At 26.5% G+C, this 14493-nt stretch overlaps 4 protein-coding genes across 4 annotated transcripts; 1 reads left to right on the forward strand and 3 right to left on the reverse strand.

Annotated features, from left to right (window-relative positions):
• Window positions 1–3169: 3169 nt before the first annotated feature.
• On the reverse strand, window positions 3170–3991 carry Phum_PHUM375960 (uncharacterized protein; the record flags this gene model as incomplete). The annotated part of the gene is made up of 2 exons (XM_002428272.1): window positions 3170–3636; window positions 3871–3991. The coding sequence occupies 2 exons, from the start codon at window positions 3989–3991 to the stop codon at window positions 3170–3172; spliced, it is 588 nt and encodes a 195-aa protein (XP_002428317.1).
• A 1639-nt stretch (window positions 3992–5630) lies between these two features.
• Phum_PHUM375970 (vacuolar ATP synthase subunit H, putative) lies at window positions 5631–8482 on the forward strand (the record flags this gene model as incomplete). Its single annotated transcript, XM_002428273.1, has 8 exons — window positions 5631–5691; window positions 6025–6106; window positions 6310–6499; window positions 6589–6807; window positions 6956–7161; window positions 7634–7897; window positions 8030–8257; window positions 8365–8482. The coding sequence occupies 8 exons, from the start codon at window positions 5631–5633 to the stop codon at window positions 8480–8482; spliced, it is 1368 nt and encodes a 455-aa protein (XP_002428318.1).
• A 1824-nt stretch (window positions 8483–10306) lies between these two features.
• On the reverse strand, window positions 10307–10794 carry Phum_PHUM375980 (mitochondrial 18 kDa protein, putative; the record flags this gene model as incomplete). Its single annotated transcript, XM_002428274.1, has 2 exons — window positions 10307–10494; window positions 10563–10794. 2 exons carry the CDS (start codon window positions 10792–10794, stop codon window positions 10307–10309), a joined length of 420 nt encoding a protein of 139 aa, XP_002428319.1.
• A 985-nt stretch (window positions 10795–11779) lies between these two features.
• Window positions 11780–14464, reverse strand: Phum_PHUM375990 (DNA polymerase V, putative; the record flags this gene model as incomplete). Its single annotated transcript, XM_002428275.1, has 3 exons — window positions 11780–11796; window positions 11819–14369; window positions 14444–14464. 3 exons carry the CDS (start codon window positions 14462–14464, stop codon window positions 11780–11782), a joined length of 2589 nt encoding a protein of 862 aa, XP_002428320.1.
• Between the last annotated feature and the right edge of the window lie 29 nt (window positions 14465–14493).

The raw sequence follows: 14493 nt of genomic DNA on the forward strand, positions 1-14493 counted from the left end.
TCGAGTTATCACGTGGTGGTGGTGGTGGTGAATGTAGAGACTAACAAAAAAAAAAAAAAAAAGGAAAATAATAATAAATGTTATAACAATTTGGTGGTGGGTTAAATACGAAATGTTTTTCCGGTAGAAACTCGGATAGATATTTTTTTTTTTATTTTTTTCACAAGCTGGGCGGTCTCTTTTTGGCCACTTTCGAACAATATAACGGACAATGATACAATGGCAATAACAAGATCAACAAAAATACCGACAGAATGAGTGAACCATATAAGAATACCTATCTTAAAAAGAAATCAACAATTGTATATAGGATTTTTTAAAGGCGTGCTTTGTTAAAACTCAAACGAATAACTTCTTCCGCCTAAATGACTTTTGTCAAAAGACTATTTTGGTGCTTTACGTGTGTTATTTATAAAAAAATAAAAATTCAAAGGTAGAAAAAAAATAAAACGTGAATTTTTACGCATTGTACCTGAGATTGTGAGTCTGTTAGAACAAGGTGGTCGTTAAATATATATACACACTTTGTCTTCGGACGATATTTTTTTCTTACCTTTTTTTTTTTTTTAACGAATACATATTCTTGAAGAAGAAAAAATGTTTAAACTTTAGAGGAAAATTGTATTTTTATTTTATTATAAGTAATTAAAACTGTAGATAAACAAATTTTCCAAGAGGATGATGAATTTTTACGAGAGAGAAAAAAAATCTCACGAAAAGCGTTTGAAAAAAAAAAAGGTAAAACGGTCGTTTCGACGAGCTCGGCCGAGAAAATAATACCGAAAAAAAAAAAAAAAAACTCGTGTAGCCTGCGGGTGGCCTTTCAGGCTCCACGTTGTACCAAGGAAAGAGATGAGATAGGGTGAGAAAGAGAAGGCGGGATGTATATGTCATAGACCATTCATATTTGAACACAATGCTTTGACTTTCGTAAACCGCATTTCAATATGTCACGGACCACCGCAGTTATTCTGTCGACAGACCGTCATAGTGCCTTCAAAAGAATCAGACCAAAATACCATCGGCTTCTTTTGGCTTGATTTATTAATGAACTCGGTACCTTGTAAGATGAGAGAGGTTAAGTGAGTTTTGAACCGTAAATTTGCTTCAATAAATTTTTGCCGTTCAAATCAATAAATTCATTCACACACACACACACACACTCCGATCGATCTAAAAGTCAAAAAATTTTCAAATTCTAATTTCAATTTCTTTTCTTCTCTATCTCTGATACATTATTATTATTATAAAATAAAATTTCAATCGATTAATATGTATATACACCATCGTATTGAACGTATAGAACAAAAAAAAAACCGAAATGAATGATGGATAAAGGATTAAAAAAAAAAAAAAAAAAAATGGACAATAAAAAAAAAATAATGTTAGGTTGTTTTGGGTTATTACAAAATTTTACTACAAATAAAAATTTGTGCCATATAATTTTACGTTCGAATCGAATTAATTACTATTGTGAAAAACAAGTTGAACTAAAGGAAATTTGTTGTTGTTGTTGTTGTGGTGGTGGTGGTGGTAGTTGTGCGAATTCTGTTTTACTCAGGCGCGTATCATTATGGGTATATTATAATTTGCCTTTTTATTTTTTAATTTTTTAAAATTGCAATTAATATATACATATATGTGTAAAAAAAAAGAAGAAGAAAATTCGGTTTTAATAATAATAATAATTTAATAAGAAAATGAAATTTTTTTCGTTTTTTGTATTTGAGCAAAAGGGAGAAAGCGAGATGGGGAGAGAGAGAGAGAGAGAGAGAGAGAGAGAGAGAGAGAGAGAGAGAGAGAGAGAGAGAGAGAGCGAGTGAGAGTTCACGGCAGGGAGAATGTTAAAAAAAAATCTCTTCTTTCTTTAATGAATATTAATTAATGAATCCCAAACACGGCCCAGAAAAAAAAAAAAAATAATTTTTTATTTTCTGATTTATTCTTTAAATCATGAGAATTGAAAATCAGGTTTGTTAAAGAGTATCCCACAGAGCGAAAAAACAGTCTCATTTATCTTACGGAGACCACACACTGAGGAGATAAGAAACGATTTTTATCAGCACATTTAATATTGTTAATTACATTTATTATAAAAAATACTATCACTGACAAATGCAATGTAAACATTCAAATCCACCTTTTTTTTTTTTTTCTCTTTACCAATACATACATAACAAAAGGAATTTTCCTTTTTTAAAAATTAATTTCTCAGATTTTTCTTTCACCATCAATTTCGAATCTCTATTACATACTGATGATATTTTATTTTTAATAAAATTTTAAATTATTTATTTGAATGTTTCGAAAAGGATTCTTTTTAAATTTATTTTCGCAACTAAATAATCGTCGTTTCCAATTATTTTAAATAATTTTATATTTTCAGGTAATGAAAAAAAATTCTCATTCGTTTTTTTTTTTTTTTTTTTTTGATTTGTAAAATATAATTTATTTCATAAAATAATGGATTAAATTATAAAAAAAAAAATTATTATTATTATTTTTTTTTTAATAATTTCAATATTGCAACCAAAAATGTGGCCTTCGTCTTGGAGATGAGGACTGTACTTTTTGATGAGTTCGTCCTAGCTGTGGTATTCTTCCTATAAAAGAAAACGAAGAATTTTTAAAGTCGTAAAAACTTTTTTTTTTTTTTTATTAACCTTCTAATGCCGCATTCGCTTTAAAAAAAAAAAAAGCGTTACGAAGATGGTTCCCATGGTGAAATAATGACATTAAAAAAAAAAAAAAAAAATCTAGACGTGTTAACTTAAGAGTTTGTTAATTTGCCAAGCTATAAAACTTGGCTATAAAATACCCGTGGTGGTTAAAAAAAAAAAAAAATATTAAGCAATACTTATTCCCTCTCTCTCTTTTTTTTTAATACCTAAAAAAAAAAAAAATTAATAATTTTTTAAATTTAATTAAAAATTACATAAAATGTAAATTTAAAACCGATCAAAATCTTTTATATAACTTGTTCACGAAATTAAAAAAAAAAAAAAGAAAAAGGGTTGTTGCGAGGATATTAACACGGTCGATAAGTCATATTTCCTTTATATACGACACCCCGATTATTATTATTATTAACACTATTTTTTTTTTTTTTTTGTTCGAAAACCGTTACGATTTTTTCTCTTTAATTTTTACTCTTATACAAATAATAATTTTAATATGATGAAAGTTTTTTTTTATTGTTATTAAAAAAAAAAAAAAAAAAAAAATAACCTAAAAATCTTTTATCGATGGGATTTTTTTTATCCATAATTTGAATAGGTAAATCACAGGGCCTGATAACATCCTGATATGGCGATATTAATAAATCATCAGGTAAGCAATCGAATATAGTTATAAATTCTTTTTTATTTTCATTTGATAATATTTTTTCGTTTCCGCTTCTTTTCATTATGTATCCCAAATTTGAATCAATTTTTTTTTTCAAATTGTCGTATTCCATACGAATGATTGGTTTATTATTATTATTATTATTATTATCATAATCATCATTACTATCATCATTCGCAGCCGCCGCATTCGCAAGAAGGTGACCAAAGTTTAAAATATAATTTTTTTCTTTTGATTTTTTTTTGTCTGTTATAACATCGTTAGCTCGAATGGCGGAATATTCTTTCGTATCTGAAATGAAATTAAAAAAAAATAATATAAGAGCAAGTTGGCACGTTTCAAAAACACCGTTTCCAACGTTATATACATAAAAAAACATAAATTTTTTATGTTTGTGTGACGTTTTGTTGTTATTGAAAATATGTGTGATCTTTTTAAAAAAAAAAAAAAAAAATTTTTTTTTTTTTTAATATTATTTTGCGAGAATTAGTTTTCATGTACCTTTATTATTTAAGAAAAATTCACCTGGATATTCAAAATTTGTCTCATCTGTGTTCCTCGCTAAATAATAAATATCCATAAGATTTTTATTTATTTTTGGATTTTGAGAATATTCCGCTAGCGAACGGCTCATCAATTGATTCATTAACCTACGCCGTTTAAAAAAAAAAAAAATTTTTTTTTCAATTATTATTTTAACATTCGCATTTTTAAAAATTTCTAAAAAGTTTTTCATAATAATAATAATAATATTGGTACTTTGATGATGGCGTCGTTTCTTTTTGATTTGAAAATTCATCGTGAGAACGTTTACCCTGAGGTAAAGCTCCGGCTCTTGCTAAAACTCCAATTTGTCTTTTTTTTATAGCATGTTTCTCATGTGGTCTGTCCTATAAAAAAAAAAAATTATTAACATATTTTACAATTAACATAATATAAGAAATAAATTAAATAAATTTAACTCATTAAGGTTTTTTTTTTTTTTTTTGTAAAATTAATAATTATAACTAACAAAGATTGATCTATACATATAACCTGAATAAAATTTTTTTTATTATGAAAGGGGTAGTGAAACGAAAGGAATCCATTTTAATTTTTTTTAAATTAAAAAAAAATTATTAAAACTATTTAAAAAATTACTTACTGTTTTACAAAGCGAAAAATCAATTTGTAAAAAAACAACTAAAATGGCTTTAAAAAAAACTTTTTTCAAAATCATGGCACTAAAAAACAAAATAACTGAAGAGTTTTTTTTTTTTTTTTTAAACTGATTTCTATTCAACTTAACGTGTTATTAAATCCTGAATTTCCAAGACCTTCTTTTTATATAAATATATACTTTTATACTATCATTGAAATAACAACCACTAAATATTAATTTGACGTAAATAAATTCTCTAAAGGATATAAATATATATATATTGATTGATTTTTATTTATTTCTCACGCGTTCCCAAAGGTGTCAATTTTACCTTTTCCCCATAGTTAATCACGTGAAAAATCGTAGGACTTTTTTAAAATGAAAAAATTGTTATTAAATTAAAATTTCCCTTTTCTTTGATGTAAAAACATAAAATTTCGTTCAATTAATTTTTTTGAAATTTAAAAAAAAATAAAATAAAAAACTTCAATTCGTCAACTAATATACGCTTACGCTCGACCTAATTATTTTTAAATACTTTTTTTTTTAACAATCAAATGATATCGTATTGCATCCGTAATATATATATTATTATAATCTAATTACTAATTCCATTTATAATTGTCTTCATGTAATTTCGTGAATCAAATTTCCAGTCATTTTTTATTTTAAAAAATTCTTATTTTTACATCATTAAAATTTTTTTTTTTTGTAAGTCATCAAAAATTTTGTTATCGGAAAAATTTTCAAGAGAGTATAATTGAAACTTTATTTTGAGACAAAGAGTGCAAGTGAAAAAAAGAAATTATTTTTATTTATTTCTTTAAAAACATTTTAAATATTTATTTATATTAATATATATATTATTCGTGAAATGGAGTTTTAATTAAATTAAAAGTAAACTTTTTTAAGTTTTTCAAAAGAAATTCTTACCGCAAGTTTCTCAGAATAATCACTGAGAGCGCCATATTACTTTATGATGTGTCGGGGCAGTAGATTTTGTTTTGTTCTAATGTCACTGTAATCTGTTTTCAAGTCACGAGATTTATTACCAAGTTGTAATTGTTTTTAACGTTATAAATTTTTTTATTTAATTTTCTTATATCAACAGATTTACTAGCTGAATTATTTTAACTCATTCAAAATGGCAAATTCAACAGCAGCCATTAAAAGTATTTTGCCTGAACTTCCCAATGAAAAAATAGGTATTTAAAAATGTGTTATATATTTTTCTTGACAATATTGATTGTGCTTGGTTCATTTCATTACTATTTTTTTTTTTTTTAATTACCATTTGTTCCTTTTAGTTTTTCGCTAATATTTACACTTTAACTATTTCAATGTTCAAAAAATTGTAATTAATTTTTAAGTTACAAGTAATGTTAAGATTATTTAAAATTTTACATTTTACACCCATGAAAAATAAAAAAACAAAAATTTATTATGTCATAATAAATTAAATGTTTGATTAAACATCAAACATACAATCAATCAATCACTTCAATTTCTATTCTAATATTTTATTATTATTAATTTAGATATGTTGGCAGCCACCAGTATTTTGCAGCAGCAAGCCTCAGAAATTAGAGCACAAAGAGTAATATGGCAGTCTTATTCTCAGTAAGTTAAAATTCATATTTTACTTTTAAATGATTCACGTAATTGTACTACTTATCTTTATTTTTGGGTTTTTAATTTTTTTTCTCGTTTTATTGTTAAAACATCATTTATTCAAATGTGACCTCAGGCAGTTTAAATATGATACGAAAACATGTCTATAATCATTTTTGTTGTTTAAAACATTTAAAATTTTTTTCGCATAGATCTCAAATGATTTCCCAAGAAGATTACAATTTTATTGTCGCATTTGACAATGCTGATGGTCCCGGTAGAAAGAAAATATTGGAAGAAAACAGGAGTCAGTGTGCTAAGACATTTTTGAATCTTTTAGGCCACATTTCAAAAGATCAAACGATTCAGTATATTTTGATCATGATAGATGATATGCTTCAAGTGAATATAGATTTTTTTAAATTTTCAATAAGTAACAATCACTTATCTTCTTTATTTAAATAAAAAAAAAAATTATTTTATATTATCAGGAAGACAGAAGTAGAGTTGAAATATTTTCCGAGTATTCAGCAAAAAAAAAAGAAGGGTTTCTCGGACCCTTTTTAAATCTTTTAAATCGTCCAGATGGGTTCATACAAAATATGACATCAAGAATAATAGCAAAAATGGCATGCTGGAGTTCCGATTTAATGGACAAATCTGACCTCCATTTTTATCTGGCCTGGTTAAATGATCAGTTAAAATTAAATGTAAGAATTTGATTAGCAAATTTAATTCTGTCATTTAAAATATAAATGTAACTTTATTGCTATTACATCTTGATATATTTTTATTTCTAAATATCATTGCCTTTTTAGTGAAGCATTTTTAATTATTTTTATTCGTTTTTATTTTCAGAACAATGAATACATGCAATCCGTTGCACGATGTTTGCAAATGATGCTTCGTATAGACGAGTATCGTTTTGCTTTTGTGTCAGTGGATGGAATATCAACGATTTTAAATGTATTATCTGGAAGAGTTAATTTTCAGGTTCAATATCAGCTCATTTTTTGCCTTTGGGTACTTACTTATAATCCATTGCTTGCAGAAAAAATGAATAAGTAAGGTTTTTTTTTTTTAAATAATATTTTACATAATAGTTTGTATTGTAAAAAACTCAAAATGTGAAAGATAAAGTTATTGATCGTAGTATGGCAATCATAAATAATAATTATCAACTCTTGAAATTATCAGGCAAACAAGCATTTTAATCAAGTTTTTTTTTTTATCCCAGATTTATTCAAAAACTTCAAATTATTTAAATTGCTTAAAACTTGTTTTAACAATCAATATTATGTCAAGGAATTTATTTGTTTTGATTTGATTTGTGTATTTACATTAAGCAAATAATAATAATAGTAATACTAACAATTATTTCAAAGTAGTTGTGTATACTTTTATTGATGTAATTGATTTTATGGATTGAGATATTTATAATATGTGATGATAAAATCATTATTATGGAAACTAATTATAATTTTTAATGTGTGTGTCAATATTTAAATGCTGGACATTAAATTTTTTTTGTTTAAGATTTAATGTGATTCCAATTCTCACCGATATTTTGAGTGACTCTGTGAAAGAAAAGGTTAGCAGAATAATTTTGGCAGTTTTTCGAAATCTCATTGAGAAACCTGAAGACAGTGATATTTCCAAAGAGCATTGTATTGCCATGGTTCAGTGTAAAGTTCTCAAGCAATTAAGTATTTTGGAACAAAGAAAGTTTGATGATGAAGATATTTGTTCAGATGTTGTTTACCTCAACGAAAAACTTCAAGCATCCGTGCAAGATTTAAGGTTAGGATAATTTTCCTTTAAATATATGTATGTGTGTGTATGTATTTTGTATTAGAACTGCAAAAAAAACATTTGTTACAAAAAAGGAATTAAATGACGAAAAAAATTTTATTTGATTTTCAATTTGTGTAGCTCTTTTGATGAATATGCCAGCGAAGTGAAATCAGGAAGGTTGGAGTGGAGTCCAGTTCATAAATCGGCTAAATTCTGGAGGGAAAATGCTGGACGGCTAAACGAAAAAAACTATGAGCTTTTAGCCATTTTAATTGATTTATTACAACAATCTAAGGATCCTCTTGTTTTGAGCGTAGCCAGCTTTGATATAGGAGAATATGTGAGACATTATCCACGAGGAAAGAAGTAAGTTTTTTTTTTTTTTTTTTGGAAGTATTTTAAATGAAATTTTTTTTTTTTTTTAATCACTTCGAATTGTGATTATATAAAATAATGAATTACAATTATTACAGCGTTATCGAACAGCTTGGAGGAAAACAATTAGTGATGCAACTCCTTGGACATGATGATCCAAATGTTCGCTATGAAGCTCTGATAGCTGTTCAAAAACTCATGGTTCACAATTGGTGAGTATTTATAAATCATCATTCATCATAATCATAATCGTCATCATCATCATAGTAGTCATCATAATCATTATCGGTTGATTGTTGATTATATTTTGTTTTATGTTGGCCCAAAAATAAATTAATAAATAATTGACTGATTTCACAGGAGTAGTGAAGAAATACGCGGACGATTGGAGCAAAACACCGGAAGACATAATAAAATAACCTGAAAAGCCAAAATTTTTACCAACGAGTGTGAATAAAACGTATACCAGTTTTTGAGACAATAATAATACCCTACCTTACAGTAAATAGACTTAACATTTGTCCTTTAAAAAAAAAAAAAAAAAAAAAAAAAATATACGTAAATCTGGTAACTCTTACTTGGGCTTAAATTTTATAACGTTTGGTTTTTTGTATTTTTTATAATAAGTTACCGTTCTCCCCCCTACCACTTCCCTCATCCCCCGAATTCTCACTAACTTTTGTAAGATTTTTCTTTTTTTTGTTTTATATAAAAAAAAAAAAAAAAAGAAGCACTTGTAATAAATTTATTTTTTTTTTTGTATTTCAGGGAATATTTGGGACGTCAATTAGAAAAGGAACAAACTCAGTCTTCATCCATTTCAACTGGAATTCCAGCTGCCAAAGCGTAAAATATAAATATATATATGTTTTTTTTTTTTTTTTTGTAAATTTTAGTTAAAATCAAAAGCTAGATAGATGATGATTAGGTATTTAAATATTATTATTGTTATTATTTATTTTTTAAATTTACATTATCGTATTAATTAGATATATATATATATATATATTGGAATGGGATTTATTAAATAAGAAAAAGTTTTTTAATTAATCTATATTTTAACTCGTGCGGTGCATTTTTTCAAGGGTTATTTTATTTATTTATTTTTTAAACGTCATCACTTTCATATGTTTTAATTTTTTTAAATATATATATATATATCTATATATGTTAATTTTTAAAAGATTTAAAAGAAAAACGTTATATATGAATTTTACTATATGTTATATAATATTATTTGTTTCGCCCAAAAATGTATTTTAAAAATAATTTAGTTTGTATTATAATTTATATATATATATATATATATATATATATATATATATACTTTTGTCAAATATTGTTGATTGATTATAAACAATCGGTATTGATATAAATCGTTGAAAATAATTTTCGAAATTTTAATGGGAAAAATCCGCGAATTTTATTTTTTTTTAAAAGTATTTTCTTAAAAACATATTTTACTTTTAAATTTTTTTAGTCATTTTATTATTATTATAATATATATATACATATTTTGTTATTTCTTAAAGCTTATTTATATATTATTGTATGTATTGTAAATTAAATTGAAAAATATTAAATTTTAAAAAAAAAATATTGTATTTTAAATTTTAACGTGATACGCATAATTTAAGAAGTTTTTTTTTTTTTTTTTTAAATAATATTTATTTAAGATTTACATTTCGGGGAGGACCGTTTAAACAAAAAAAATAATTTTTTTATCATCTTCAGATTTGAATTAAAATGGTTTATTACCCCGCTGTGAAATTCGAGAGTAAAAAAAAGGTAAAAAAACTATAAAATTTATTTATTTTACAGGTTAATTTTAGTGATACTAATAATAATAATAATAATAACAATAAAATCCTAATTTGAAAAAAAAAATTTTTGTTGTTATTTATCGTTGTTGGGTCATATAAATTAATTATAGACGACATTGTAGAAAAAAATAAATTTTATTTTTCAACTTTTGTTATTTATACATTTGGCGCTTTCACTAAATATAATTAATTAATTAATTTTTATTATTGTTATTTTCTAGCGGAATAATGGTCTCAGAGTTTTATTCAATAAAAAATCGACAAAAGTATCGATCGGAGTAACGATGAAAGGTATGCATCCTAAACCGACGGCCGTTGTCGTCCACTTTCTTGTAGCAGAAGAAAATTTTGTTAATTTGGATAGAGAAAAAAAAGTCGCAGCGCAGATTCTATTTATTGTCAGACCTTAAAGGCAAAAAGAGGAAAAAGGTAAGTGAAAAAAACGATTAATTTATAAAAAAATGTAAGCAAACCTGGAATAATGACGGATGCCAATCCTTGCCAGGTAATGGTATCCACCGTCGTCATAACAACTTTATACTTGTTGTATTCTTTATTTCCTTTTTCTATATTATGAGCTTTAATTGTTTTATCAGCGGTGTCTGCCAATACGTATAAACTGGCAACCCCATAGGAAGCTCTTACCCAATAAACGTGAATTAACGAACGGAATGATTCTCCTACTTCGTTTGCATACCCTGACATACAAAAATATTATTATATTTAATAATAATCCTTCGACCATTTACATGTTTGAATTAAAAATAAGAAGAAATTAAAAAGGCAAAATGGTTAAACTTTCTCTCTCAGAGAGATAGAGATAGAGTTTGTGTGTGTGTGCATGCGTGTGCGTGGGTTTAATGTGATACACAGTCAAACGGGGGGGGGAAAAAAAATTACACTAAATATTTTTAAAAATATACATTTGGTATATTTATTAACGTTTTTTCGTTTTTTTTTATATAAATAAAAAAATTAATTAATAACTAAATTAATTAACCTACTTCGATGTTATTCAAATTATTTAAATCTACTGAACTAAATTTAAATACTTCTAAACCTTCCGATGATATTTTTTCCCTTAATTCCCGTGATTTTTTCATTTTATCATATTTTTTATTCGAATATTTTTTCCTTTTTGCCTTAGTGACGTCATCATCTGTTATCATTTTCTTATCTCCTTCTTCAAAATCACCATCATCATCATCATCATCACCATCCTGGGAATTATAATCAATGTTACTCGACGTTCTTTTTCTAGCCGTCGCATTTTTTTCTATTTTAACATTTAATAAATTAGATATATTTGCCAATTGAGATTTTGTTTTCTTATTTTGTCCGATTGAATTTATTTTATTTAAAGAAATAATTAATTTTTCCCAAGGTGGTAAAACTTTATTATTTGATTTCAAATCCGTCGTCCGATGCTTTTTTGAATAATTTATTATAACATTTATTAATATCATTAAATGAGAAAAAAAATTAACGTATATTTTTTCCGTATGTTTTTGTTCGTGATCTTGTGTTTCCGATAAATATTTATCAAAATTATTTATAAAATCCGTTTCTATCGAAATTAAATCCATTTTGATATTTTCATCATCCGTACGATGAAGTTTTTCGTTTTTGTAAAATATTTGTAAAAGATTTAATATTTTTATTTTTTTCAATACTCTTATTGTTGGCATTGCTAGAAAATCGTAAAGACTTTTTACCAATTTAAAATTACCTTTCCAAGACATTTTAATAACGGCTTGAAACATTGTTATGGGTAATTTAAAATCTCTTGATAGAAAAAAACTTTCCAATAAAGATTTAAATTTATTTACTAATGGTTCGTAGGGTTCGTTTTCGTTTAAAATTTGAGAACACCGAATTAAAAATGCGACGGAATCCGTTACTCTTGGAGCCATTTCAACAAAAACTAAAGATGATATTTCTCTTTTATCTAAAATTAAATTAAATATTTCATAGATGTCAGATTGTGTCACGTGTTCCTTATCAATAAAACTTCTCTTGGATGATGACACGCTATTCAATATTGAATCCACTCGGTTTTTCAATGGAGTTTGATATTTATTTTTAATTGAATATTCTAATAGATTAAATAGTGGATGTATCAAATCCAAACATCCTCTCATTGTTTGATTGGTTGAAATGTACATTTCAACCAAATCTAAAACTCTAAGTCTAAAATGCATTAGTGCCTCTTCTTCTTTTGTTTGTTTTTTTTTCTTTTCTTGAGATCCGGCTTTCCAAAGTTTGAACGCGGCAGATAATTTTTCATTGAGTTGAGCTTCTTCTTCTTCGTTCATATCATCCATGTCGATGGATTCGTCATCCGTTCCAGCCGCGGAATAACCCAATGCTTCTCTGACGGCACAACGAAGTTGATCGTTTGGTTTGTCTTCGTCATCATTTTCTTCTTCTTTTTCGAAATTTTCGTCCGAGTAAGATATATCCGATTCTGATTCATCGCTAGAACTTTCTGCTTCGGAATCGTCTGAAACGGCACTTTCCAAAACGGATTCTTGAAAATTTGGATTTAAAACATCTATTATTTGATTCAGGGCCGTTGAAGTCGCGTGTACAACGACTTGAGGAAATACGTAAGATATTACACGTCGCCATAATTTATTTTCTCTAGAAAGGAGAGAAAGTATGAGGTCCACTGTAACTTCCGTCCAATGAAGATCCACGACTTTTTCCGAATCATGACCGTTCTCGTGAATTGCGTCTTTTGCTTTTTTCTTGTGCACGCTTTTAAGATTTGAATAACAAGACAATAATTCGTCAATGCCACTTATGGCCAACTTGGAATCGGAAAAAAGTTGAAAACCCATATAAATCAATAATATATGAACGGCAATGTACGATTTGTTTTTAGATTTATTTTTTAATTTTTGAACGACTGAATATTGTTTCTGCCACCAATGTAAAACTTCTTCTGAAACATCTAAATTTTTATTCTCAATTTGCTTATTTACATATTCGACAAGTTCATCCAAAAGGAAAACTAAATCTTTTAAAGATTGAGTTTGCAACATAATGGCTTTATAGAAAATTTCACTGGCATACTTCTTTAATTCTATAATGTTTTCATTTTTAATTAAAAATCCAATTTCGAAAATGAATTTTATTTGCTGCAATTTGAGATTTGTGTCATTTTTAATAGAAGAATGATTGATTGTTTTGACAATATTATTCAGGGCTATTTGTTTTTCTTTGATGCTCCAATTCTCCGTATTGCCTGCATCATTTATAGTTTTTTTCAAATCATCACGAATAATACTTTCGTAAATATCAAATAACTCTTTAATTTGATTTGAATTTAATTGCAATATGATACTTCTTACAATTTTTAACCCAGTCTTGGCTTCAAATTTTAAATTAGAAGGATAAAATATTAAACTTTTGATGACATTTAATTTTGTTTCGCTTGATTCATTATTTTTCAATACATCTACAACTAACGATAAAGAATCTTTTGCCATTGCATAACAATCATCTCTGTAAGATACTGATTTCCTGTAAGACAAGACTTTTATAAGGACTCCAACAAATTTGGGAGCTAATAAGTCAGGTATAACTTTAACATCTTTTAAATGTTTAATAATGTTCCAAAATAAAATTATTAACACATTGTCTTTTAATACATATGATTTTCCATGGTTTTCAATTATGTTAATCCATATTTTCTTTAATGATTCATCATTGCTGCATAATATTGCTCCCATGCAATTGAATATTGAATGAGTGCTTCTAACTGATTTGGTAAATATATTTTTAATCAAGTTTTCTAATAATGTATCAAATGTTCCAAATTTTTTTTTGATAAATTTTTTTAGGACTGCTGAATTTTTGTTCCAACAAATCACAAGAAGATAATAGCAATCGATACTCCATTCGTTTAAATCAAGTTCGTTAAAGAGTTGAGTTTCGCAAATCTCCCAAACGTGTTCCTTAAATTGTTGTTCATCTACTGAATTTACGTAGTCGACAATGAAGCAGCAAGCAAGCGGAAAAAAATAACTTTTCTTTTTCCCCAAGTGAAATAATTTTTCCAGAATGGATTGCTGAACAGGTACACTTTGTTGTGTAAATAATCCTGAATGTATGACGGCTCCACAAGTCAGCAAGTGGCCCGTGTCGAGAGCTCTAGTTTCCGATTTTGAAACGCCTCGAATGAGCTGATGTTCTTTTTCGAGAGCAGATAACACATCTTCTATTGAGCATCCACCATACCTTAATATACTAGTCAAAGCAGCAAAACAGCCACACTGAGAATGCAAACGGGACGAACATAATCCTCGCAAAATGCGCTTGATTGAATACAGATAATTTGTCGCTGAACCGACTTTAAATTCTTTTCCATGCAGATTTTGAATTAACTCTATACAATAT

The sequence above is a fragment of the Pediculus humanus genome, genomic scaffold, assembly GCF_000006295.1.
Source record: "Pediculus humanus corporis 1103172107841 genomic scaffold, whole genome shotgun sequence".
NCBI lineage: Eukaryota > Metazoa > Arthropoda > Insecta > Psocodea > Pediculidae > Pediculus > Pediculus humanus.